The sequence below is a fragment of the Furipterus horrens genome, unplaced genomic scaffold (genome assembly GCF_987537825.1).
Source record: "Furipterus horrens unplaced genomic scaffold, mFurHor1.1.pri manual_scaffold_5, whole genome shotgun sequence".
NCBI lineage: Eukaryota > Metazoa > Chordata > Mammalia > Chiroptera > Furipteridae > Furipterus > Furipterus horrens.
In genome coordinates, this window is record NW_028327175.1 from 194489686 (window position 1) to 194516939 (window position 27254).

The 27254-nt window shown below is 40.1% G+C and overlaps 1 protein-coding gene across 1 annotated transcript in view; it reads right to left on the reverse strand.

The window, feature by feature from the left end:
* Positions 1-6236: 6236 nt before the first annotated feature.
* Positions 6237-27254, reverse strand: part of CACUL1 (CDK2 associated cullin domain 1) — a 43950-nt gene continuing 22932 nt past the window's right edge. Inside the window, exons 4-9 of the mRNA XM_090279569.1 lie at positions 22477-22572; positions 20179-20281; positions 17303-17392; positions 13959-14097; positions 7007-7050; positions 6237-6581 (exon numbers count right to left, since the gene is read on the reverse strand). Coding sequence (XP_090135695.1) covers positions 6541-6581; positions 7007-7050; positions 13959-14097; positions 17303-17392; positions 20179-20281; positions 22477-22572 — 513 coding nt within the window. The 3' untranslated portion in view covers positions 6237-6540. The remainder of the gene's footprint in view (positions 6582-7006; positions 7051-13958; positions 14098-17302; positions 17393-20178; positions 20282-22476; positions 22573-27254) is intronic.

A 27254-nucleotide genomic window follows, 5' to 3' on the forward strand; every position in this document is an offset into this window, starting at 1 on the left:
AAAGACAATCATTTTCTCATTAAAAGGCTTATATCTTTTATTAAAATTCATTCTTAGGTACTTTATATTTTTGTTCTTACTATAAATTTTATTTATGTTAAAAAATTTAAGAGCCATTATTGCTTGTAGCTGGTGCATGAAAATGTAATTGCCATTTGGATATTGCTTTTGTTCCAGCAACTATGATAAACTCTTAAAGTCTTCTAATTTGCCTTGTAGGTTCTTTGGATTTTCAAACAATCTGATCATGCAAAGTTAAACCATTAATAAATGAGTCACATTAATTGATTTCCTAATATTAACCAATTTTCATTCCTGAGATAAATCTAATTTGGTCATTTGTTATACTTTAAATATGATGTTAGATTTGGTTAGTAAAAATGCTTCTTTTATTATTGGAGGGTGCAAAGGGAGACCACATATATCTCCATCAGATCAAATTTATTACTGTGCTATTTAAACCTTCTATGCTCTTAATGACCATTAATTTTTATCTTCTGCATGATCTATTAATTAATAAGGGAGGTGTGTTAAAAATGCCTGTTATATTCATTAATTATTCTCCTTGTAGTTGTGGCCATTTTTGTTTCTTTATATATATTTTGAGGTAAGTTGTTAGTAACTTAGGTGCATAATTAATAAGTTTAGATTGTTATATCCTTCTAGAAAATTAAGCCCATCACCATATGTAGAAGCCCAATCACTAGCAATTGGGGGGGGGGGTGAATGTGCACTTAATATTAAAATGAAGAAACTTAGCTTCAGAAAAATAACCTACCCAAAAATATAAACAACAAATTAAAATAAACTTTTGCTCTCAGATTCTGTGTATGATATTCTTTCTACTATATTATGTTTTTTGGAATTCAAATATTTTATAATTGTGGATTACTGAGAAGCAGATAGAGAAAATAAACATATACAAACATACTAAGAACTGGCTCTAGCAGAAACCTTTTATGCTCAATTTTTTAAAAATTGCTAATAGACGAGAGGACTTAAACAGCGCCTTATTTTGGGGGAAAAACCCTGAAGGAAATTTTCAGGTGATTTAAATACAGAGAAAAAGAAAATATAAAGTCACTGAATCCAGCTTCTGTGTGGTAATCATAGAGTAGGTACATTACAACACAGCTTAGGTTATTTTTAAAAAAAAAACGAGGATGAGAATTGGCACTCTGAGGGCTCTGTAGGAAAGGACACTTGCAAAGAGACAGTGAGAGGAACTAAAATTATAAAGTAAGATTTCACAGCACCTTAGGGGATGTAACTCATGTCATAGCAAGAAAACACAAAGGCTTATTTTTTTTTAAAAGCTCAGTATAATCAATGCAAAAAGAAGAAAAAAAAAAAACCCAAGTCAGAAGTTTTGATTAAAAGTCCACAATATATCCAGTGTTTTTAAAAAATGACATAAGATATGTACACACGTATATAGACTCTATATGGATACAGTTAAACACACACACACATTGCTTTTCATCACCGGTACAAAGTTCAAGATGGACACTCACGCTGCGGGCTAACGAACCATGGTCGGACATACAAGGGCTGAGTGTGGTTACCATTTAGGAGGCATTTTCAATGTGCTGTAAGCAAATCATTATGTTCTCTATTATAACAAAGTTCCAGTGAACCAGGTATCAAGATAACAAGGCCAGGGACATCTGCACAAGATTTATTTCATTAATCACAATGTTTTAGAGTGATAGTTTACAGCCCAATACAGAAGGATTGATTCAAAAACCACCAGTTAAAGGTCAGAACCAAAGACAGTGGCTTTGAATCCCCGATCCGTTAAGTTTCACCCACCTTTTTTTTTTTCTTACTTTTATAAAAGAGCTGATGTACAGAACACCCTGTTCTATCTAAGCTCCACCATGCTTTCCGACAACAAGCACCACCAGAGGCGGGATGTCATTGCTTCGTCCTTGCTGGTGGGTGGCAAAGCCTCTCGTCTGCCTTGACTTCCCGTTTACTCATGAGGGCTCCCATTTCTAGCCACAGCTCCCCGCAACTTCACGTGAGTCACTTCCCCTGAACTGCACGGCTGTGATCCTGACAAACAGGCCTAATGAGGGCAATTACACCGCCATCTGTTTAACCAAACACACCCTTCTAAGAGAAGATCCACAGCCTTATTGAATTTAGTACACAAGTCACAACATTAAAATGATGGGTGGGAATCAATACCAAATACTTATTCTTTTCAAAGCATAGAATTCACCCCAGAGCCACACTATAAATCTCCCAGAATTGTAAGCCCTGAACATTTTTCTCCACAATCCAGTCCAACCAGAAATGAAGATAATCTCCAGCCCGCAGGGGCACGATACATTCCAGGGTCTTATCAGAACATGCCTCTGAGGAGCACTTGCTTTAGTTCTCCCACGGCCTCTCCATCAACACAAGCAGAAAGGGCACGCACTTCAGCCACTCGGCTGTGGAAAGAGGTTCAAAATGGGGTCTCGGCCAGCGGAGCAGGAAGTGTCAAAGACATAGCTAATAAACAGTGGGGACAGCAAAGGGTTCTTTTCCTTTGGAAAAAGAACAGGGGTCCTTTCAGATACAGGGTGGGCCAAAAGTAGGAGGCAAGTACACGAAACACAGAGTTTATTCTTGTAGTATTATTTAATTATTGTATTATTTTCCATATGAACAGCTGTAAACCTACTTTTGCTTCACCCTGTATTCCAATGGCCAGAAACTGGAGCAAATTTCAAAAAGGTAATGAAGATAATCGGAAAGCCATTTCTCCATGAACTACTATAACCTCTATTTTAACTTCTAATAAACATGAACTTCATCTTCTGCAATCGTACTGAAAGCAGTAATCACAAACAAAAAGGCCCTATAAACCTTTTATAGTTATCAGTCAAGGAATTCACATTCTGATCTTAAATTTCAAAGTCCCCTTAAGGAACCAAGACCTGGAGTAAAGTAAACATATACTCTGAAGCTCAATGAGAGAACATTAAAAAAGAAAGAAAGAAAAATCAACTGAAAACATCCAAACAACGAATGGATAGCAAAAATAGGTTATTCTGTGTTGGTTTTAGTTGTTTTTTAATATCTCAGATTAGTGTATATCCCCAAAACAATGTTATTTTCCTAACAGCTGCTTAGTAAACAGCTGACTTTTGGCTAAAGGGCAATCCCTCTTGCATGATGATGATGGAAATAATTGAGATAAAACGGAGAAAACACAGAAGATACAGCCAGCCTCCGTGAGACGACGACAGACCTGGAAGGTTACTGTGGAAGAGTCAGCGGGCTCATTCAAGGCGCGGATACGAGCGCTGCTGCTCACGTCACACCTGCAGAAGGCAGGCGTGTCTGCTCCGTCGCCATGACCTCTGCGGGCACGTGGCACAGATGGCCGCTCAAGTTCTCTTTGTGCTAAGGGACGTTCAAATCCCTGCTCAGTCAGTACAGAACATTGCGAGGCGATGCATGTGCGAGCTCTTCCTGAGGAATTCTTCATGTGTGCAAATTTGCAACCCAACGGAAAGCCTGCAGCAAGGGGACTGGCAGCTCTACAGGGCCGCAGCGCTGGGGACACGGGGCATCCATTCTTCTGCAATCTCTTCCTCACAGATCGGTTTTCATCCCATACCCCAGAGAAACACAGGGGAGCTGCCTCGAGCTTGTGAGAGGGACAGAAAAAAATGTAACTTTTCCTTTTCCACAAAGCATATTAACGCACAACTCCTGCGTCCAGGTTTGTGTTTCTTCTCACTGACTCTACCTAAGAACTTTAGCAGGGTTTGCTTTCTGCCCAAAGAACACAAAGTACTTGTTGGGCTGGGGTGCAGCTGTGGCAAATGAGGACATAAGAAGACACTGTTACTGAAGGAGGGTCTAGAGTCAAACTGCCCACACACTAGTCAGTTTAGCCAGATCAACTGCTAAAAAAGTTGTGAACTAACAGGGGGAAAGGTATATATAACATGTGCTGACTAGCGAGGCAATGCACCTGCATGTACCGTTTTCTGACTGGGGCCCCAGTATGTAACTGGGGTGGAGGAATTATACACTATAACTGGTGAGAACACAAGGAAACATGAGAAAATACTTTCTGGCCAACAGCGCATCATCAAAACAAAATGGAGGACAGATCTTATTTCTTCTCATGTTGAAAAGTAAGACTTTTCTTAAGAATCCCAATTAAACAAGCGAGGTTGGCTTTGGCTTGAAATAAAGAACTAGGTTCCTCTTACTGCAGTGGACCTTGGGGGTGAAAGGGAGTCACGGTGGCATGCCCTGGGAGAATGTGTCGGCTCCGATGGTGCCTTCCCATCACGGCTTTGCAGCCTCGGGCCCTGACCCAGAGCTGGCTGCAGCCGCTGCACAAAAATTCAGAGAAACTAAATTCTACAGGCTTTACTCTGCCCACATTTTGTTTACACATGTATTATAATAATTAAAAAAGACAATATAAAATATTTCTCCATTAACTTAAAAATGCAAAAACATCCCAAGATTTTAATGTCAGTTCATATTCTAATACAATGCTTTTATAGAGAAAGTTCTGTTGCTGGCCAAAGAACAGTCTCACCCAGAAAAAGCATGTGGGTAATTATTAAAATACTGAAGAACTCATTTTTTATAAATTCCAATTTTATTCCTTGCAGAAATGTTATTAAAACCAATCAGGAGAGACTTTAGTTGCAGGTGTTATTTATAAGCCTGCAGCAAGCATTCCATCAAGAAAAATATAATTTGGCCTTCATGATAAAATGGAATTTTCCCTTGATACTAGAATGTTACTGGTGCAGCAAATCAAACTCTACTGGGCACAGTCAGGGCCCGTATATATGCTCATAGTAATTCAGTGTTTCTCAGTACAATCCAAGATACAGAGTTAAGGACTCTAACTAAAGTCCTCCACAGAGGCCACCAACTCTGGTTGATAAGTACTTTAAAAAATAAATCTAACAACCTTTGCTTTTACTTCTCTGAATGGTAACTTTACAAACAGAGGACTTCTGTTCACTGACCTGCTCCCAAGAGCACACTTCTAACTCTCCCAGTCTCCCCCCCTACCCCCAAAGGACAAACAAACAGGCAGAGGCAACTCTTCTGAAAAACCTGCACATCCAAAGTGGGGCGGTATCTCTAATACCTTCTTTTTCTGCTCCAAGTTCTCTGAGGTTAGATATTAGTCTGACATGGCCTAAGAGACTCAAACATAATGCTCAATTTAGACTCAAGCAGAATTAAGAAAAAAGATCTTTTTTGTTTACCACATCTATTTTTCTTTGCCTTTCAAGAACTAGAATAAGCGTCTGAGTCAAAACAGGAACTCAATAGCACTCTGGGTGCAGAAAAGCAAAACACAGCTTTGCCACAGCTGGAAGGGGGCCTTAAAACAGCAGTGCTACTTCTTCTCTATTAGACTCAAAAAAAAAAAAAAAAACAACAAATAAATAAACAACTTTAAAAATAAAAAAATTAAGATGCAGACGGCAGACTTTTTTTTTTTTAAGTACTTATCTTATTTAAAATGAAATGGATCAAGAGTCCCACACCGTTGATTCTGTTTGGATGTTATGACCTATCTGCTTCCTAGAGCATCACAGGAGGCGGCTCTTACTGTTGCATTAAAAGGGGAGCTTAAGGGCTAGAGCGCTGGCCACCCCTGAACGAGCGTGATGCCACTCCTGCAGCAGCTGGTGAGTCATGTTAAGTGACAGAGGGAATGGAAATGATCTACGAGAGTTGGTCCCCAGCATTAACATGAGCATACCACGGTGAGGCGGGGGAAGTCTGATCCACGTGTGACGGGTCTCTGTTTTCCCACTCACTCAGCATCCAGCTATGAAGTCACGCCTGACGGCTCTTGGTGGGTTAGTCCGTGATACCATTCACGTTTTCAGGAAGCATTTGTGAGTTGGAAAACAGGGTCACAGAGTTGCAAAGTGCACAAAGCTCAAGGCACAGAGTAGAAAAAAGTTGTGAACTAATAGGGGAAAAGGTATAACAAAAGCAGGGTTAGCATCTTCCTTTCCTAAGACTTTCTAATGCTAAACAAGGACCAACTCTTTTAAAGGGGTTTGTTTGGTTATGGGTGAAAAATACTGTTATTGTAATGATCTGCTTGATTTTAAAGCAAGAGGAACCTCGATGTGTGAAACCAGCATGCCGAGTGCCAAGTCCCCCAGTGAGTAAAACAGTGCTTGGAAACAATTCTGCTGCTCTTGTATTTTTGGAGAAAGCTGCTGGGTTGGGCTGCTGGGTTTCACTTAAAAACGATCACGTTTCAAGATGCCTGTTCCTCACAGAATCTACAGACAGATTCAGTAAAAGATTGTCCCATTTCAAAACCATCCCCAAGTCTAGCAGCAACTGACAGTTTTCTTTTGTTTGTTAGTTTTCTGTGTTTTAAAGTTACAAATCCAAGTGAGAAGTCCAACGTCCCCTTTCAGGAACAGCGTGGTGAGCGCGCTCCCGTGTGGGGGACCCGCTGGGCTCTGAACACAGTCTCTGCAGCTCCAGTGTGGCCTTGTTTCAGGAAGGAAAGGACGTTCAATACATTCACTATCTGTACCCTCTGGAGCTCGCACAGGCTGATGAGCTGTCTGAAAAAAAATCATCGCAACAGGAGAAAGTATGAGTAACAGACAGCATTTGATAACGGCAGGAATCTGCCTGTTTAACGCACACTCCTCACCCCTCTCCCTATCCCCCAAAAGGAAATTCAAAAAAAAGTAGTTTTAAGTAGAGTGAAAGGGGGCTAGGTAACCAGGAACTGCGACTGGGTCACTGTCCCATTTTAGCCAACTACAGGATCTGGTGGCCCCTTGACAGCTGCCTGAGACCCACCACCACGAACTGGACTTCAGAGCGGCCACAGCTTGCAGAAGGGTCTGTCCTTGATCACAATGGTGCCTAATGAGACCACCATCAAGAACACTGTGTGGTCACTGCAGGGGCCCTGTTACATCACAAAACCGTCAAAGATGGTAAGGAACCATCAAAGATGGTAAGGGACATCATTACTTACTGTAAGCCAACTCATCCCCAGCTCTCTTCCGGGACTGGTCACCTCTGGAGATTAAAAAAAGAAGAGGAAGTCAACAGAACTGACTGGCTTCTTCACCTACCAGAACCGGAAACATGAATTGATACGACCGGTAACGCAAGTACAGCAGATACAGCCATTCTAGCTGAACAACCTATTTTAAAATAGACATTAAACTTCAACAGTAACTAAGTCATTTATATCCTGAATACTCTTAGCTAAAGGGAGCTACCTTATAAATACAGAAACCTGTTCAGTGAAGGAAGGATTATCGACAAAGATGGTTTACACTGTTTCCAGAAACATGTTCAGACAAAAACGTCTTTGAAGACTAACTAACCTGGGTTCTGCCACCGACACCCCTAGTGACCTTCTACTAGGGCTTAAAGCTACTGAAAAAAAATCTCAGAATCTCATTAAGAACGAACATGAGCTGTGAGCCAAGTGTTGCTGGTTCGATTCCCAGTCAGGGCACATGATTAGGCTGCACGTCAGGTCCCCAGTTGGGGGCGCGAGTGAGAGGCAACCACACAGTGATGTTTCTCTCCCACTCTTCCTCCTTTCCCCTCTCTCTAAAAATAAATAAATAAAATAAACAAACAAATAATATTTTTTTAAAAAAAGAACGAATATGAGTACCCTTCTTGCAGGTAGAAGAACATGTACATACATTGACTAGTCCATCCTCAAACACCAAAGAAGTTCTAGTTCCACTTTAGAGTTAAGAAAACTGGTTCTGATTAGGTCCTATGCTACCCATACATCCTATTTTTGTCTTCCTAGTTTCTCAGACAATAATTCAGACATACAACTAAAATGCCAAAGTAATGAGTAATAATGATCAATTCCCTAGCTTCTGACTCTGCCCAACACTTTGTCCTCGGCCCCCTTCCTTCTCCTTGTACATTTTCCTGAGTCTAGAACAATGATACCAGTCCTGTGACTTGGAATACCAGCCATAGGCTGGTGGGTCCCAGACACCTACCACCGGCCGACATTTCCCCTGCGCTTCAGGTGCAGACCCAGCTGCCTCCCACCACCGCCACCTGGACGGTGTATACATATTGCCCACGGGCCACGGCCGGAATGGACACTGACGCCACCCCGCCCCACTGCTGCCCTAGTCTTCCTCAGTCCCCCAGTTACTCAGCTCACCCTTCTTTTCTCTCTTCCCCTCCCTCGGGAGCATTTTATCCCCAAACAAAATCCGAAATAAACCATCTCACCCACCCCACAGTGACCACCCCAACCCAAGAAACTGTCACATCTCCCCAACACAACTGTGCAGCCTTCCTATTAGCCCAGACAAGAGCCCGAGCGGTCTAAGTAAAAGTATAAATAAGATTGTTTCACGCCTCCCATTAAAGCCCTTCAGTGAGTTTCCGTTACAGATAAAAATCCATTCAAATTCATTTTCCCAGCCCCATGAGATCTGGCTCCTGTCTCCCTCTCCACCCTCCTTATCTACCTCTGTTCACTATACTTCGGCCCCTCTGGCTTTCTTCCCATCGCTGGGACATGGTAGCACTTCTGTCCTTACTATTTTCTCTGCCTGCAGTCCTCTTCCCCCAAGCTGGCCAGTGGCTGTCTCCTTATCGTCTATTCCCTAGCTGGGATGTCGCCTCCTCAGAAGGCATGACATTACCACGTCAGCCTGGAAGAGCGCCTCATACATGCCCTTGTCACTCAGTCTCCATCCCATACTCACGCCACTTACCTGAAATAATCTGTGTACATATTTATTATTTATCTCCCTACATTCAAGTACAAGCTCCGTAAGAACAGGAACTCTGCCTGCCTTGCTCACCAATACCTAGCACAGTGTCCAGCGCACAGCAGAAGAGAAGTTTTCGCTGAATTAACAAACGAGTGAATAATTCAGAAATGGCCTAACTGCTAGCTCAGGTAATTCCTTTCTGCTTTTGAATGACCTTTCAGATTACCAAAACCTCCCACTTCCGTCCTCTAGTTTCGTTCGAGACTAGGCGGGAAAGCTCTTGCCGGGCTGGGTGAGGAGTCCTGATGGCCGGCAGAAAGCGAGCACGCCAGGTGGCCTCTGGGGGCCTCTTCCTCTCGGCTGAGCGTTGAGAGAGAAACATGCTCCTGTCCAGCATGAACTAGCCTCGGGCGGCCTAAAGACGGGCCTTCGAATGTCCCTTCTTAAACATCTCCGTTGTGAACGCTGCACCTGAGCAAGGCAGCTGAGTGCCTTACATGATTGCTACGTACACGAGAATCTTCACAGCAGCATTCACCAATATTCTGGAATAAGCAAGGTAATGCCGATCACAAAGAAAATGTGGGATTTTATATCTGGAACCTCAACTTCTACAGACAGCTGTCATCCCCAACCCCCACATGCTAAATAAAAACTAAACATGCAAAAAATAACTGAGAGAAAAATACAGGGTGAGAACAAGAGAAAGGAAGTAGAATATGAATGTGACGTGGGCAAGAAGCTGCCAAAGACACCGCCTAACGTGGCAAGCAGGGAAAGGTACAAGCTGTGCTCCGAACCACACCCCTGCTGCTACAGGGCAAAGCCCCAGTCTCGAGTGGCCCTCCCAGCTAGATGACCAAAAATGCCTCTGCCCTACAAGGTTCTATCTGGCTTCAGAAATCCCGGTACCAATTACTCAGGAAGAACGTTTTACTTGCCCTGGAAAGGTATTTGGTACCTGCTTTGAAAAGGGCCACAGGCTGATGTGAACGAGATGCTCCATCTCAGGGCACACATGTTAGAAGCTCCCAGATGAGCCCATCTTCCATAATGCAACCTTTGACAAAGACACCAACATGCCTGCACTGACAATATCAATTCAGGTAACATATAAAAAGAGCATGTGAATCTTAGCTTATATGTTAATCCTAGCTTTGCAGTAAGTCCACACTGAATTTTCACACACCTAAAGGTCTTCTGCATAAACTCCAGCTCAAATAAGAACCTGTCCACTAAATGCACAAGAGGATATACTGGACAACACTCACGCATTGTTTCAAAATATTTCAAACACTCTGTGCCATCCACATTCAAGCTGTATGCTGCCTATCAGGACTCCATACATCATGTAAGCAGAACGTAATCATAAATGAAAAACTAGTTTGCAAAGCTAAACAGGAACTGTGTGGTTGATTAGGTATAAACCACAATACAACAGCTCATGTCAGGAGAGCCAGTAACGGAACTCTTGTTAGACAGCCTGTACTATATTCTCACTTTTCTTTCTTTTTTTTAGAATAGTGGACACCATTTCTTCTAAAACAATTCTAGCTAAATAATAACCCAGGAGGGCACCAAAGCTGGCAGGGCAGAACGTGAAACGAGAGCTGGAAGCGCAGGCAGACCTTCTGCCGGCAGCAATGGGTTTGCTGTTGCACATCCTCTCTGCCCGGGCCGGGCCGACTCAGCAGTGGGGCAGTGGGTCTGAGAACGTCAGCCTGGGCAGGACCTCCTATGTGCTAAGCACCCATCAGGATCATTTATAAGGCAGACCTTAATCCTCACAGTCAGTGTGTAAGAAACTGCTGACTTAATTCTAGAAATGGCCCAATTCGGTTTATAAAATAAAACATTTTAACCATATCATCTCCTAGAATACTAATGTTGAAATTTCAGGCAGAAGGTGTAAGAAAGAATTCCACGAAGAGAAACAAAAAATCCAATTTACACCCAAGCTCCAAGGCACTTCCCTGAATATGACCGACTTGGCCTTGGCAGAACAACGCCACGTTAGTCCTTCACATACAAGGGCAAAGTGACAGGAAGCTATTTATGGGGTCAGTTACTCATCCAAAGCCGATCTTACATAAGAGCTGCTATACACCAAGCAGTCCTGCACCCTGTTTTTTTATTCCAGCTCTGAAATTAGGGTTAGGAAATGTCCCTGGATGTGTTTAAACAGTTGCCCACACTGCTTTGAAAGATGAATTCAAGATGCTCAGAGAAATCCACAAGAGCTAACTTCCTAAACTGCTTCACAGAGATAAAACTTTTCAGAAGGCTGTTTGTTTTTTAAAGACACCAATAAGTTCACCTTTAAAATTAAAAGCAAACATTCAAATAAAACATGAATAAAAGCATAAAAGAGTTCAAAATTATGGTGATTTCCCCCCTACATTTATAGGAAAGAAATATCTAAAAGGTATACACAGATTATTCTGCATTTATTTTAAAATAGGTAAGGAAAAACTTTTAACTATAATTCAAAACACATAAGCCAGAAAAAGACAAAACCTGATAGTTACACAAATAAGAAAACTTCTACATGACTTAAAATTAAAAAGAAAAACCAACACCATAAGCAACAAACTCACAACTATCAACAACTGAATCAAAAAAATAAAAACAAAAACAAACTAAACCAACAACCAGAACAGGAACAGAATCACAGTTGTGAGGATCATTTATTTGCAGGGTTATTATCAGCTGGAAGGCAGAAGAGGGAGAAATGCAGAAATGGTGCAGGGATCAAGGAGCATAATGGTTGGTAGAAAATAGACAGGGGGAGTTAAGAATAATATAGGAAAGGGTGGAGCCAAAGACCTTATATGCACGACCCATAGACATGAACTAAGGGGGGTGGGATTGCTGGAGGGAAGGTGGGTACTGGGCAGAGGGGAGCAAAGGGGAAAGAAATTGGGGCCACTGTGACAACATAATCAATAAAATATACTTTAAAAAAAGGAAAGGACAGCAAAGTCAAAAGACAAACTGAAAAGAAATTAACTATCTTATCACAGGCAAAGAATCAATATCTTGACTACAGATAAAACACCCAGAAACTAAGAAAAAAAACCAACAATCAAAGAAAAAAATAAGTAAAGGACATGAACAGGCAGTTTGCAGAAAAATAACGAAGGTGAAAATATGCTCAGCCTCACTCATAATGAGAAAGGCAAATTAAACCGACGCTGAGTAATTATACTCCACCTGCTAGACTGGCAACCCCCCCGAAGTTTAGCGACATACTCCACGTGCAAGGCCATGAAGACCAAGCACTGTCAAACCCTGCTGGCGTACACGCGAAATGGCACAGCTCCCTACGGAGGGCAGTTTGGCAATATTAATCAAAATTACAACTGCATTTACTCATGCCCCAGCTCTCCTACTCATGGGAAGTTACCCTCCAGACACACCTGCAACAGGTCAGGCAAATGCAGGAAGCAGGCTATCCATTCCAGCACTCTCTGTAAGGGCAAAAGACTGGAAATAATCCAGGTTGCCACCGACTGGGGACTGGTTAAATAAGTCGCAGTGGATCTACCCCAAAGAATGTGTAAGAAAGGGATAAAAATAAGAACATAAATTGTATTTGCTTGTATCTGTATGTTAAGAAAAACACGGGAAGGAATCATAAACCAAAAACAATGATCACCTAATGGAGCCGGAGCAGATGGGGTGACAGGTGAGAATAAAACTTCTCCATGTATACTTCTGATTGTCCTCGAAAGTGAGTCAGTACAACTACTATGGCATTAAATGGCCTCATTCTGCGTATGACAATAATACCGCTGTTAGAAATATTACAGGTGTTGTCAGGAAACATGTGACCCCTGGACATCGGAGAGAAACACCAGCTGTTGATGCTCCACCGTTTCCCACTGGCCTTCCCCTCCCGAACCTGCTACGAGAAAGCCGGGCTGAGAGGCCAGTCCACCCACCCAGCCTCACTGCGCCTTTCCAGCGAGTGGGGTCAGTAACCAGTGCATTATTCGGCGCCCCCACTAGCACAGGAACAGAGGCCGCCAGGACAACATGGGGAAAAGCGCCACGCCATGGACTAATAAATTATCTGCTTTCTTTCCTGGCCTGTGCTGAAACTAGAGGCCCGGGAACAGTGATCCTGGTCAAGACCAATATTCTGAGAGTTCGTGAGGCCTCAGAACCTGTGAAAGGGAACGTCTATCCCCAGTCCTGGCGAGATGACGGAGGCGATGACCAGCCGACTCCGGGTGGTCACCACTGTGCCTAAGAGAGGAGCCCAGGGGTCTTCCTTTCCACAGCTTTCTCCCCTTAACGCCAGGGATCCAAATAAGAGAAGATACGTAAGAATGTAAGGAAAGAATAAGAATTATGGACATATAAGGTATTATGTGACCTTTCACTGATGTGACAGAACAGGGTGTTTTCCCACATTTATTAATTTACTTCAGCAGAAGAGCTGTAACGTACTCTGCAAGGTTTTCTGGGTTATAGCCATGACACCGAATTGTAAATTTTAGAGAAATTAGCAAAGTGCACATATCAAAACCCAGGGAGGCAAACTTTCTGGCCACATTAAAGAGATACCGTACTTTTTAAGAACAAACAACCAGAATTTCGGGCAAAAGTGAAAATGTGAAAAACAGAATCTAGCCCTGACCACATGGCTCAGTTGGCTGGAGCATCATCCCACAACCTAAAAATTGCGGGTTCAATCCCCGGTCAGGGCATATGTGGGAGGCAACTGATCAATGTTTCTCACATTGATGTCTCTCTCTCTCTCTCTCTCTCTCCCCCTTGTTCTCTCTCTCAAATCAATGAGAATGGCCTCAGGTGAGGATTAAAATAAAAATAAAAATAAAAAAAACAGAATCTAAAGCCTCTTTATACTAGTGTAGTCATAAAAGTACCTTATAACTGATCATAAAATTTTTACAATGCTTTTCCAAATGTTCATAACTCGTATGAGAAGATCAAAGCTCTTGGCGGCTGCCCGGACTAGCTGCCCACCCAACGAGAAATCCCTTCTTCAAAAGCCACATAGTGAAGAGCAGCTTCCATAAAAATCAAAACCCAGCTCCAACATGCGCAGACAGGGAGCTACCTCCCTCTCCCAGGAGCAGCACCTTGACCTTCGTACAGTTATGTTGTAAGAACCTTGGCATCCCTGCGCTGCCAAGCCAGACTGGCCTAAGGAAATGGACTTACTTTGTCATGAAAGGAGAAACTTACCTCATAAAACCATTCTGTATAAGTTCTCTTTGAAGCTTTTGATCTTGAGCAGCATATTCAGAAAGTTCAGATTCCACTGCTGGAGGGAGGATGTTCGGAATAAATTTAGAAAACAGAGCTGGAGCCATGTGAGCCCACTCTGTGAGGGAAGGAAAAGGGTCAAGACAAATTAAGTCAAATGGAAAAAAGAAATATTTTCTTCTGTTTGTTCAATATTTATTAAACCGAACTTAGGTACAACCCCATTCTGATAAAGAACATATAAGAGGTTAAATTTCCTTTCTAAAAAGAATTTACAGTGTAAAGAAAGCAGATGTTTTCCCATTTTACTGATATAACAAAATTTAATGAAAATCACAGTAAGAGAATTTTAGTTTTATTTTTTATGGAATTTATTGGGGTGACACTGGTTAATAAAATTATACAGCTTTCAGGTGTACGATTCGATAACACATCATGTGTACTGTATTGGGGGTTCACCTCCACAAGCCATGTCTTTTTCCATCACCACTTATCCCCCACACCCCCTTCCACCTCTCTTAAAAATTCTAAGTATGAGAGAAAACCTGAATGAGATAACGAAAGAATTCCGAGTGGGGGGCAGCCTGGAGGGAAGAAGCTGGGCGGGAACCCCAGCCCTACAAAGCGTTAGTTAAAAAACAATATACTACCCACCCCACGCATAGAACTGTACAGGCAGTAATAAGCAGACATATAACAAAAGAAATTCTACAAAAACGGAGGGGAAATTAAACATGTAACTAGTGGGCTAGAGGTAACTGTTACGTACTTTTGAAATGAAAACCTATTTTGACCCGTGTTAAATGATAGCAAGTTAGATATACATAACAGTAGAAGAATTAAAGTTACTTAATTATTAAAAAAGATAAATGATCAAGAGAATAATCTAAAGAAAAACATTCAGAAATAAAGTAAATAGGCAAAGAGAAGTCTAAGAAAAATATCTGCATTAAAGATGAATTAATATTTTTATTATAAAGCATTTTTACAAATCACTAAGACCAGATAAGTGAAAGACTGAATAATTTACAACGAAAAGATAAACAGAATAAAAGCCTTGTCAATATTCACAGAAACTCGAGCTAAAATAAACACAATCTCTCCCCGCTACGCCCTGAACTCTAACTATACATAATGCCCACCTGTGGCAGGCGTGCGAAAGACGCGCATTCTCCTTCCATGTTGGTGGCCCTAACTGAGCACTGTGACCCTTTTGGGGTCTTTTAATCCGGCCCTTTAAAATTTTCCCTCTTAGAAAACATCTTAGCTATGTAGATTAAAAAAACCATAAAATGTCAACGCTCCATTTATTCCAGTGAGCTCAATTTAAAAATTGTAGCATCTGTAAATATAATCCTAAATTTGAAAAAATTACACTAATGCTGTGCAATGCTGGGTCACTGGTAAATGTTAAAACATTTTTCTTCAACAGAACAGCTAAGTCAGAGATGGCACCAAAAATAATAAGGCCTGCAAAAGCCACAAGGGCCGATCCACTCTGCACTTGTACAAACAAACTCATGGCAAAATGTTCTCAATCGTGTCCCTCCATCCAGCTCGGCTCAGATATGGTTTAGAAAGGGTCTCAACGCAGCGCTCCAGGGGCCACTGGCCAATCAGTGGGAGCTGACAGGAGCCGGTCAGACCTGCCAGTTGAGGGAGCTCCAGGCGGTCATTAAATACAGATGAAGAAACAAACAAAACCCACGTCTATGAAATGAAGGGCAGGAGGGAACGGCTGCAACTATTTTTAAACTGTGCTTCTAAAGATCAAAAGAAAATGTACCTACAATGGTCGTCACCATCAGAATCTCCAAGGCCCAGGGCCCAGGAATCTAGTGTGAGAGCCTTTCCTGGCTGCCACAGATGCATGTCTTACACAGAGCTCTGCACGTGAGAACCGCCACAATGAAAGAAACTTTGACACTTAAAATTCAACTTTCAAAGTAGTTTAACCTTAATCTGTCAGGTGAATAAAACTGCTGTACTAAACCAAGAACACAATGGGTAAGACATGTACATGTCAAGATACGTTTAATAGTATCGCAGAAAACGCCCAGAGTTACAAAAGGTTAGTCTGTGATAAACTTCACCTTTCCAAAAGGACAAGTCTCAGATGCAGTCTTCCCCTCACAAGTAGTATGAATCCTATTGTAAGAGCTCAAACTTAGATGAAATAGCATTTAGATGAACATGTCTCTGTAAGTGTTTCTACCCTTAGTGATCATTTTTATTCTGCAATTTATTACTTATGATAAAAGCCAGAGTTTCCATGATAAAGCTGCCTACTTGGAAGACAGGATTTAGAAATTTGTCAAGTTGGACTTGGATAAAATGAAGTAAACCATTCATAACCTAGCACTAAAAGAAAAAATCCACGAGCCATTTCATCCCATGTAGTAAAATGAAATGCAAAATTCTGAGAAACTAGAAAAACATCAGCTTATTGGACGCATGTAATAAAATATTTTTGCTGCCTCATATAAGTACCAGTAATTACTTTAAGCAGATAATTTGTTTAAAAATTATGACAAATAAAGCAAGACCTAATTAATTTAAGTAACATTAACTTTGAATACTGCAGAGGTCACTACCTGTTCAAAGTGGCCTGAGAAAGAAGTACCTGACATCACACTCCAGCCCCTAGTACCAATGCTTGGACTTGGTTTCCAGTTTTAGTAGGCTAAGTTCTGACATGTCTTTTAAATTAAGCAAACAATCAAGCTGCCAATTAAAATAAAATGACCAATGGACCCAACTGGATAGTAATCACAGATAGTGTTAGCATGCTTATTATAGTATCAGATACTGTGTGTTAAGCAATTCAGATCAGATTTTATTTCATTTAATCCTCAAATGACAAAAAAGTTTTCACAAAAAGGTAATTAAAAGTAATCCCTCCTTACCAAGGAGGACACATTTCAAGACAGACCCCCAGTGGATTCCTTGCAGGTTACACAAAGGCCTAAGAAGACGGAGCAGTGAATGTGCACACATATCCATATTTGCAGAATGGGAGTGAAGTAAAGGAGAAACTCCATAGTGAAAAAGACAAAGATTAATGCTAGACATGAGGATCGATTCTACCGAAAGTGTCTCCTACAAATTATTTCTGGTATTTCCTAAATGAATAAAGAAAATTCGAACCGAGACCCGAGTTTACGTTTCACAGTGATGAGTTATCCACTCCATTTTTTTGCCATAACAAATCCAAATACCGTTAGGCCTCAGAAGACACACAGAGAAACACTGTCCTCTTGGATAAGGCTGCAGCTACCATGAACAAACAAACGCACCCCCAAAGCAGCAGTGTGCAAGGTTACCTGGTCTGAGAGTGTACAGGCCTTTCACAATATTTGCCATGGTGGAAGGTGTGACCTGAAACGGTGTTGACTGGGCTTCTAGAAGTAAAGCTGAAACAAGAAGAAAGAACAGAATATAAACATGCTGTAACACTTACTGTCAAGGTCTCTCTTTCTATTACCGTTTCTCCTAAAGACCGACGGGCAAACACGTGCAAGAGAAGAACAGCCCAAGAGAACAAACCAAAACTAAATATTTATTTTTTAATCCAATGCAACAGAGCTCAGGCTAACAAGTACCCATGTACAGGTCTGCTGAAATACTAATGGGAATGATTCAATTCATCAAGGTTCCAAAAATAAGTAAAGCTTTCTAAAAGCAACGGTGTTCGTGGTACTTAGCGCGGAAGCTGAAAGTGCCTCCCATTATGTTCAGGATTCAAAAGAGTTACATTTGGAGGATGAAATGTTCTCTCATTCTCTCAAGCAAATGTCCTTCCCTTGAATAACCATATTTGAGGCTCTTGAAATTTTTCTGAAAGACATGTTCTTAGTAATTTCAGTAACTGCAAAGTCAGATTGCCTTTCCGAGTCGACTTGATTTTCCGAATGCTACAACTGTACGTACTTTTTTTCTTACTAAAGGTAATGGCAAGAGAGGTCACACTCACTCATCTCTCATTTCCGTGACTCTGGTAACCACAGGACTCTGACTGAACGTGACAGTGAGAGTCAGTTTTCTTTTAGGTGCCAGACAAAAATTTTATTAAAGCACTTTTTACAAAGATTTTATTTGTTTATTTTTAGAGAGAGAAGATGGGAGGGAGAAAGAGGAACAGAAACACAGATCAGTGGCCTCTCGTGTGCCCCCAACCAGGGACCTGGCCCGCAACCCAGGCCTGTGCCCTGACTGGGAGTTGAACCAGTGACTTTTCACGCTGAACCACACTGTGGGTCAGGACTTATTAGAACATTTTTAAATGGAGAGAAATAATTTCTCTAGATAACATCATCAACAGATACAAATAAATTCCATCACTTAGGGGACACGACAGACACTAGTGACTCAAAAGAGTTCAATTTTAATTTATCCCTCAAAGACCTGCAATTTACCAAACAAAATACTTCATAGAACTTGGCATAAGTTTACTGTGTGCCAGGTTTGTAAAACTGGACAAGCTGTTTTCTTCTGTCCATGGCTTTTTAAAAATGAAAATGCCATCTCACTTGGCCAACAATGACTTTACGGTTTCAAACATATAGTGTGTTACACCTGAATTTATACAATGAAGGCCAAAGGTGCATTGTTCAAGTTTATCCTTCGGGTATTATCAGGAGACAGTGGTGATTTTGAAGGGCATACTCTATCTGTTAATCCATCTTCCTACTTTGTGACAAATCGTTTGGACCTTCAATATGTCTTGTTCCAACTTATGGCTGCCAGATAGTAGGGCAACTGGAGAGTGAAGAAGGGAAAGGGATTAAACACAGATTGGCAGTTACACAAGTCATGAGGATGTAAATTGCAGCACAGGGAATAGAGTGACATTAATAACTATGCGTGGTGTCAGGTAAGCACTAGGCTTATCAAGGAGGAACACTCGGTAAGTTACGTTGGTGTCTAACCACCATGCTGTATACATGAAACTAACATGATATTGTAAACATAGTAAATGAGCTTTTCTACCAAATGATAGCCACTTGTCTAAAGAATTTTAACAGGAATGACTCCAAAGTGCTGTGTTTTATTTTATAATGAAGACAAAGACAATGTCCACTTCAGACATAATACTTAAGTGGCTGTAATTAATAGCTGGAATATTTCAAGAGATAATGTGTAATGATATTTGTAAATGTCCAGCCAGCCTTTAAAAAAAAAAAAAAAAAGAGCCATACTCCCAAGATTCTAGATCTCTATTATGATTCTGGAATTTCTGGGGAATATAATAAAACATATATTATCTTCATCTACAATATTATTTGAAAACCCTGCCTTTCTAAAATAAACTGACCCAATCTTTAATATTCCTGCTCTTCATTTACACTCAAAAATGAGTCTGTGGCCAAGCTTACAATTCTCTTGTAAATTCTGGCAGAAGTTCATTGTGGTAGAAACTATGACTATTAGGAAAGCCAAAAGTACTGAAAATCCAAAATGTACCAAATTCTAAAACATGACTTGATGATATACTGAACAAAATATGAGCTTTTAAAGAATGCGGATGCATTAGGTTGCAGGGGATTCCTCAACTCCACTTGGAGAGGGGCATTCTTTCAGGAAGGTACAGTAAGATGCCGCCCACTCTAGGGGGCAGGGGGCCCGTGAATAGGAGGGAAGGAAAAACTAACTGAACTTGGTAATTTGATCTGCTTCCTTAATAATCTACATAACCACATTGGACATTTCGCAAATCCCAATTCACAGGAGAGAGAGCTCAGGACCAGAAGCTAAGAACCTTGCCTACGATTGCAGCTAATACATGGCCGAGCCAAACGAAAGAATGGTTTTTGCACTGAAGAGTACAAATCAGAGAGGATTCTGTGCTCCCACTTCAAAGACATCACACTACACTCCAGTTTCTAGTTACCAGTAAACAAGTTCGGGGTGAACCCCTTAATAATATGCCCCCCACTGTCAGAAGGGGTCAAAAAGGCAGCAAGTTTCGGGCCAGATATAAAGGCACTGTCCAGTGACGTGGCTGAGCAGCTCCCAGCTCACTGGGTGACCGTCAAGTCTTCTTTCCCTCATGCCTCTCGCTCCGGAACTGGGCCTCAGCACCTTCTGCTGTATGATTCCGAAGATGTCAACACTGGGATTCACGTGCCAGTGTCTCTGACAGGAAGAATATGTCTATCGTTACTAGTGGCATCTCACCCCAGCAAGCTGAATTACTTACGCATTAGGCTGTAAATGTGCTTTTCTGCAACATGTTCCGTAAACAGCTTTATAAGGTCATCTTTTAAGTCTCTGTTAAGCTTGGTTTCGATGTAAAACTTATTCTGAAAAAGAAAATAAATTACTTTTCAATGCATTAATTAGGGGAAACGATTAGCCTAATAAACTGAAACACTAAAAAAATTATTTTAGAAAACAAGTCATAAAGGCATCAATTAAAACATAAAAAACCAACATCAAACAACAAAAAAGCCATGTCCTATTTATATATCTTTTTGGCATGGGGTTAAAAGCATATAAACGCAAAATGCTATGGAAAGGAAGAGTCTGAGAAGAACTATATGCACCAGTCAATGGACATGGACTAAAAGGGGGGGACAACTGGAGGGAAGAGGGTCACTGGGTGGAAGGGAGCAGGGGGGAAAGAAATTGGGACAACTGTAAAAGCATAATCAATAAAACATATTTAAATTAAAAAAAAAAAAAGTAAAATGGTATGAACCACACACCTCCAAAACAACATGGGAAGATACCTGACATGTCCTAGACAGGGATGTACAAACACACAGAACCACACTGTGTGACAGACAGGCACTTTATTACCTAAAAGCAACGTGAGGAATTACTAATGAAAGGTCCCCCATCTATCAATAATCTAGGCTGAAAGCAGAGAGTAAACACGCATTGGTTGACTCCCAACATAACATTCCGTTTCAATGCTTCGTCTAAGTCATTCAGCTTATGCATTCCTTAGAGATGGTCTCTGGTGCAAAGGCAGACCCGTAACTCGAGGTAGCCCAATAGGACCGAGAGAAGCCTAGGCTTGAGTGCACAGTCATCTTACCACCAAGAGGAGAACAACATGAAACAGGTGTTATATACAGCCAAGAGAATAGAAAGGACCTGAGTCCTCAGTGGCACTGTTAAACCCTGCAGACTAAGTTCTATTACAAGAGCTAATTCTTTCCCTTAATTACTTAAATCACCCTGAATCAGGTTTTCTGTTTCTGGTAGCCAGAAGCATCCTGATTAGAAGAGCGGGCAGGTCAAAAAAATTGAATTTTTTCACATTTAAATGTTACCTCAATGTACAAGAATGGAAAATGCAAAGAGGAATGTTAACAAGTCGCTGATTCTCTCTTAATTCTTAACACGAGTTTTATTTTCCTCTTTAAAAAATTATAAATATAACACGCACATGGTTAAAAATTAAAACCATGCAGACAGACATACAATAAAAGAACTGTCCCACAGTCGACCCTCTGTCCCATTCCCAAAGGTCCCACTCTACACTGGGAAAATTTTTGTATGTTCTTTCTAAAACACAGCTTGCATATATATGAATATGCTTTTTTCCCTAATAAAGAAGAACACACAAAAAAGAACGTTTAAAAAAGAAAACACCTGCTAATGGAGAAATATTTCACACTGCTCGTATATTGCTTTTTCACCTAATGTCTCTTGGGGAAAACTTTTCTCTAAAATAATATAGATGTGTCATTATTTTTAACTGCATAATTTTCAACTGTAAGTATCTTCCATAAATTACTTAAATAATAGTCCCCTGCTGATCACAGAAATTTCTCCCAGTGTTAGTTTTTTTTCTAGTTGTTGTTTTGTTTTCTCAGTAATCTATGGAGAAGAAAGAAATCATTTTGAAGACTGATAGGGAACATACAGCGATCTCTGTGCTAGAATAGAGTCAAGCTAAACATCCCATTCCCTAATCTAATAAAGAGGAACTGGGATAATGATTTCACTCCACTGGGATCATGAGCCTCTCCATTCAACAGGAACACTAACACTGAGATTCTACAACTTTATACATATAAAGGGGGTAGGGACTGATCAACGAAGTCAACAGACTACAAATTATATTCAAGGCATAATTCTCCAAATGAAAGCAATCATCAGAATGAATGCAAATTTTATTGTTCTTTTTTTTTTTTTTTTTTATGAAATGACTTTCTTGGCATTTATCATACTTCATGTTTTTAGATACATGTCTTAACTCTCTTTTCTTCTGAGGACAAAAACATCTTTCTTATACACCTTTATTTACCATATGGTAGAAGTAAAATAAATCCTAATTGGGTGATTACTGATATTAATGCTTAATTGTCTACACAGCAATATTATTTAATTTTAAAACAGAAAAAGGGTAAATAATTTTATGTCAGCACTATCAAACATTCCTAAAATAGATTAACCTCCATTTCTACCATAATATATAGTATTAAAAGATAAAAGACAGAACATGCACTCTGTGCTCAGACCAATAAACCGCGCTGTAACTTACCATATATATGAAAAGAGGCACGATGCTCTGCAAGGCTCCCATGTACTGTCCAAGGGCTATATTAAACCTTTCAATATAGAGGTCCGGAGGGCTGGCCTATGACAAAGAACATAAATGGGATCATTCTGGGAAAACAGATTTAAAGACCTTCTGCCGCAATCTAAAATGCAAATAGCCCCACTTACAAGCCTAGAATGTGTACAGTGAACTCTCCTGGCTACTCACTCAGCTTCCATTTTTGACTACTTACAGGTTTGGTGCACACCAGGTGCCTGCAAACTGAATGTTATTTCCATTTTACATATGAAGCCATTAGGACTTAAAATATTTAAGTCACTTGACTACGGTTCCACAGCTAATAAACCTTGGTCAGTCTGAGTCCTTCCTTCTACTTACATTCCTATTTTAGCCCCCTCAACCCTTTAGAAACAGTTCCGATTTCCAATGTAGGGCGTACTGTTCAACTCTCTGCACTCGTAGCCTGCTCCTTCTCCTGTGCAGCCCAGCCCAGCACACTTACGGAACTGCGAGCAGTCACCAAATGGTCCCAGTGTGCCTTTTCCAGCTTCCTTGACCTCAGTGTCTTTACCACCACCCCCTAACCAGATGCACCTGGCTACCTTCTATTTATCCTTCAAGATCTGTCATTTCCTCATAACTATCTGGGATATGTGACCCTTCAATCAGCCACCATCACACTTATTCAATTCTCCCACTGGGTGGTCTCTGTCACTAAACTTCAAGTCCCTGAAGGGCAAGATCTTTAAATCTCTAGTGCTGACCACAGAGCCTAGAACATAGCAGGTACACATAAAGGCATGTCTTGCAAGGACAGAGTCTTACTTAAATCTAAATGTGTTGAAATCTAAATCTAACCTAGCCTTCTTTAAAGCTAAATGATTTTACTATTTAATGAGGCTATATGACATTATGCAATCCATTTAGTCCTCTAAATTTCAATTTCCAAACATACAAAACAAGAAAAATATTAATTGTGCTATTTCTAAAATGTACTTAAATTCAAAGAAAATGGTGTGTGCTTTGAAAATGTCAAATATTATATATGCATATGCAACTAGTAAGTAAACTTTCTGAATTAACTACCCATTAGTCTAATACTTCATAAAAACCCATTAACTTTATTAAAAGCATTCCTTATTAATGAAAGAAATTGGCGGAAATGGTTCTACATTATGGGCAAACTTTTAACTATAACTAATGAACAGAAACACATGTAATATCTTTCTCTCCAGTGCTTCAAAGAATTCTAGAAGTGGTACTTTAGTATTCAGAGAAATAAATTTTAGACGTATTATACGAAAAAAAAAACCTGAAGAGGTTCTGCATTAAAATAACTGTCTCTTTTCATAAAAGGACACAGTCTATCTCAAAGTTAAAAGTATGAACATAGATTAAAAGGCATACTTAGTAGCAGACAAATAAATAAAACTGAATTCCTTAGTTATTCTTTTCAAGAATTCACAAAACCTCAAAGGTTATGGGTAATAAAAAGTACTTTTTGTACGGAATCAAATGTCAGAATACTTGCTAGCTTTTTATTCCCACGTTTCATGCAGCACTTACTCAAAACCTCTTAAATGACAGGACTATAAATTATAACAATCTTCTAAAATAAACCCAATCTCCTTACTTGGAACCTAGAAAAAACTACTTAAAGAAACTAATCAACTTGCTCATCCTTAGAACCTAAGTTCAGTATACTTTGGGCCCCACTGGTATCTATTTGATTTACATAATTTCAACATGAATATAGTTGGCTTGGACATTAAGTGAAATATTTTACCCCTCAAACAAGCAAGCTTCATTTTCTCCTCAAACAAGGAAAAGGAAACCGCCAGAAAAATAACTGTTACTCCAAACTTGCTCCAACTTTTCACAACAGACCTAGATACCCTGAAATTTATCATACGGCTGGTAGGAGGGATGTTTTAATTTCTTTTTTTTAATGAGTATTGTATTCATCTGGTTTAAAATTTAAATGAGTTTAAAATGGCTGACAGTTTACCTTTCATTCCTTCCTCACTGAACCAATACTTAACTTATAACCTTCCAAAATAATTTTACATATATACAAAAAAATAAGTATCCCATTTATTCCCCTTTCCACATAAACATCAATACACAAGCACACTGATCTGCAAGTGTTCTAAAAACATAGCTTAGGAACTGATTTATTCTGGTGGTTCTCACATATTTTGATCTCAGGAATCCTTTAAACTCTTAAAAATAATCAAAGGTTCCAAAATCTGTGTTATATCTGTTAATATTTACCATATTAAAATTTAAAACTGGGTTTTAAAAATATATATTCATTCTAAAATAATCAAACTATCACTTTAACATATTTTATGTTAAATAGTTATATATTTTAAATGTAAATAAATATCTTCAAAAAAATTAGGAAGAAGAGTGGTACAGTAGTCCCTCTCTATATCATGGTTCACTTATCGTGGCCTCGCTATATCGCGGGATTTTTAAAAATATTATATTTAATTATTTATCGCAGATTTTTCGCTATATCACAGGATTTTGCAGTACTGTATACGTATGTTGTTAAAGTTCCATAGGTTTAAGAGTGTAGAATATGTTTAAGAACATAAGTAGTGCTTATAAAAGTGTGGAAAGGTTAATAAGGGCGTGGGAAGGGTTAATAAGGGACTGGGAACGGTTTATAAGTGTGTGGGAAGGGTTTATAAAGCCTTAAAATATATATAAATAATAAAATAAATGTAAGGTTCCTACTTCGTGGATTTTCACCTGTCGCGGGGGGATCTAGAACGTAATACCCGCGATAAGTGAGGGAATACTGTATTGCTTTCAGATTTTTACAAATCACTTTAGAGCCTGGCTTCATGGAAGACAGCTCAGTCTTCACATCAGCTTCTGTACTGAACCAGTTGTGACGTGTTGTTTTGATTGAAGTAAAAAGAAAATCTACCCTCACAAAGATATGCAGACAGAAAAAGAAGGCATATTTTAATAGCCTTTTCAGGTAATTGTGAACACTCTTTGAAACTTGACAAGTGGTAGTTTCTTAAAGATTAGTTGCAATATAAAATCAGAAGCTATCAATGAATTCTTTGTTCTCTAGCAATTAAAACCCACTGGTCTATCCTCTACTTTGAATGAATCTTTTACACATACATTTTATAACACCCCAAACTGGTCATTCAGAAATACTAACTTGCTGAGTTATGCAGCTCTTCCAAATGTTGACACATTTCGCTATACAACATCAAAAAAAAAATGCTTTTGTTAATATCATCACCTATCTAATGAGAAGAGTCCTTTTAGTTAGGTACTGAGAATCAGTCAAGGTCATGGTGGTAGATACAGGGTTTTCAGAATTCTCATTCTCACTTCAAAGCTCAAATGTTATCATTGGCAACAAATATCGCCAGTAGTTTTCCTCGACGTGACAGGCAGACTTAATACATTTTTCAGAAAATGTCTGTCAAATACCAAAGTCTACATAACCATAGTTTGTCAGTTAGTCATTCTTTCAAATAAAAATAGTGTTTTATTGGGGGGGGGGGGGGGCGAAGGGGGCGGGGCAGCTAGCTTAGCCCAAAACTTATATCACCACACAAGGGCTTTTTCTCAAAAACAAGTCATTGTCCTATGGTATGCGGCTTCCCATTTGATCGCATATTGTTTTACAGTGGACGCAAAGTTCCACTGCCTCGTCCAGGACACGCATCAGTGATGCTGGCTTCTTTCTGCCTTTGTCTTCCATTGCGAAGGCTCAGGCTGCGACACCGGCAGCTCCCCTCACTGTTGCTTCTCTGCCGTCAGAGCAAGTATCAACCCAGTGGAAAGGGCGAACAGCATCCTAGTAACATCAGAAAAACAGTTCTGAGTTTGTAGACCCCCTGAAGGAACTTCAGGGACCCTTGGAGTCCTTGAGCCGTAACTGAAGAATTCTACTCTTGCCCTGGCTGGTGTGGCTCAGCGGGTTGGGTGCTGGCCCACAAAGCAGAAGGTGGCTGGGTGGCCTCCGCTCAGGCACGTGCCAACATGATGCGGGTTCAGTCAGGGCACGTACAAGAGGCCACCAATCGCTGTTTCTCTCTTGCATCGCTGTTTCTCTCTCTCTCTCTTTCTCCCTCCCTTCCCCTCTAAAAATAAATAAATAAAATACTTTTTAAAAAGTCAACAGCCCCAGATGCAAAGATGCCCACAAATTGTGTAACTGTCATACAGACTTTAAAATAACTATGATTAATATATGTAATGGCCTATGTAGAGAAGGTGGGCAACATGCATAAAAAGATGGAGAATTTCGGCAGACAAATGGAAGGTTTTCTTTTTTAAAAGTCAGATGGAAATGCTAAAAATTCTCAATGTTAATTTATCTTTTAACATTTATTCCTGTATTACCAGGTATGATTTTAGCATTTTGGATATCATACAAATGGACCTAGATGCTCTCTCAAGGATCCTCAGTATTATTTTCTGAATCCGATTAGAAATTCCTTTCTTTTTTTAAATCTGCCTCTACGTAACTAACTTTAGCAAAAACAAATAGTGTGTAATATGCTTTTAGCCTAACTAGCTTATTCCATGACTTTCCAGAACAATAACCATACTGCCAACAGACAGATATGTGAGGCTCCAGAAGCAACATCAGTTACATCTGAGGGTGACAAAGATGTTACATATAAGTGGAATTCTCTCCCAAACACACCTGACATTCCATTCTCATTCATTCTCACTGCTGCTGTGAAGACAGTGTTTCCATAGTAGACTATGCTAAG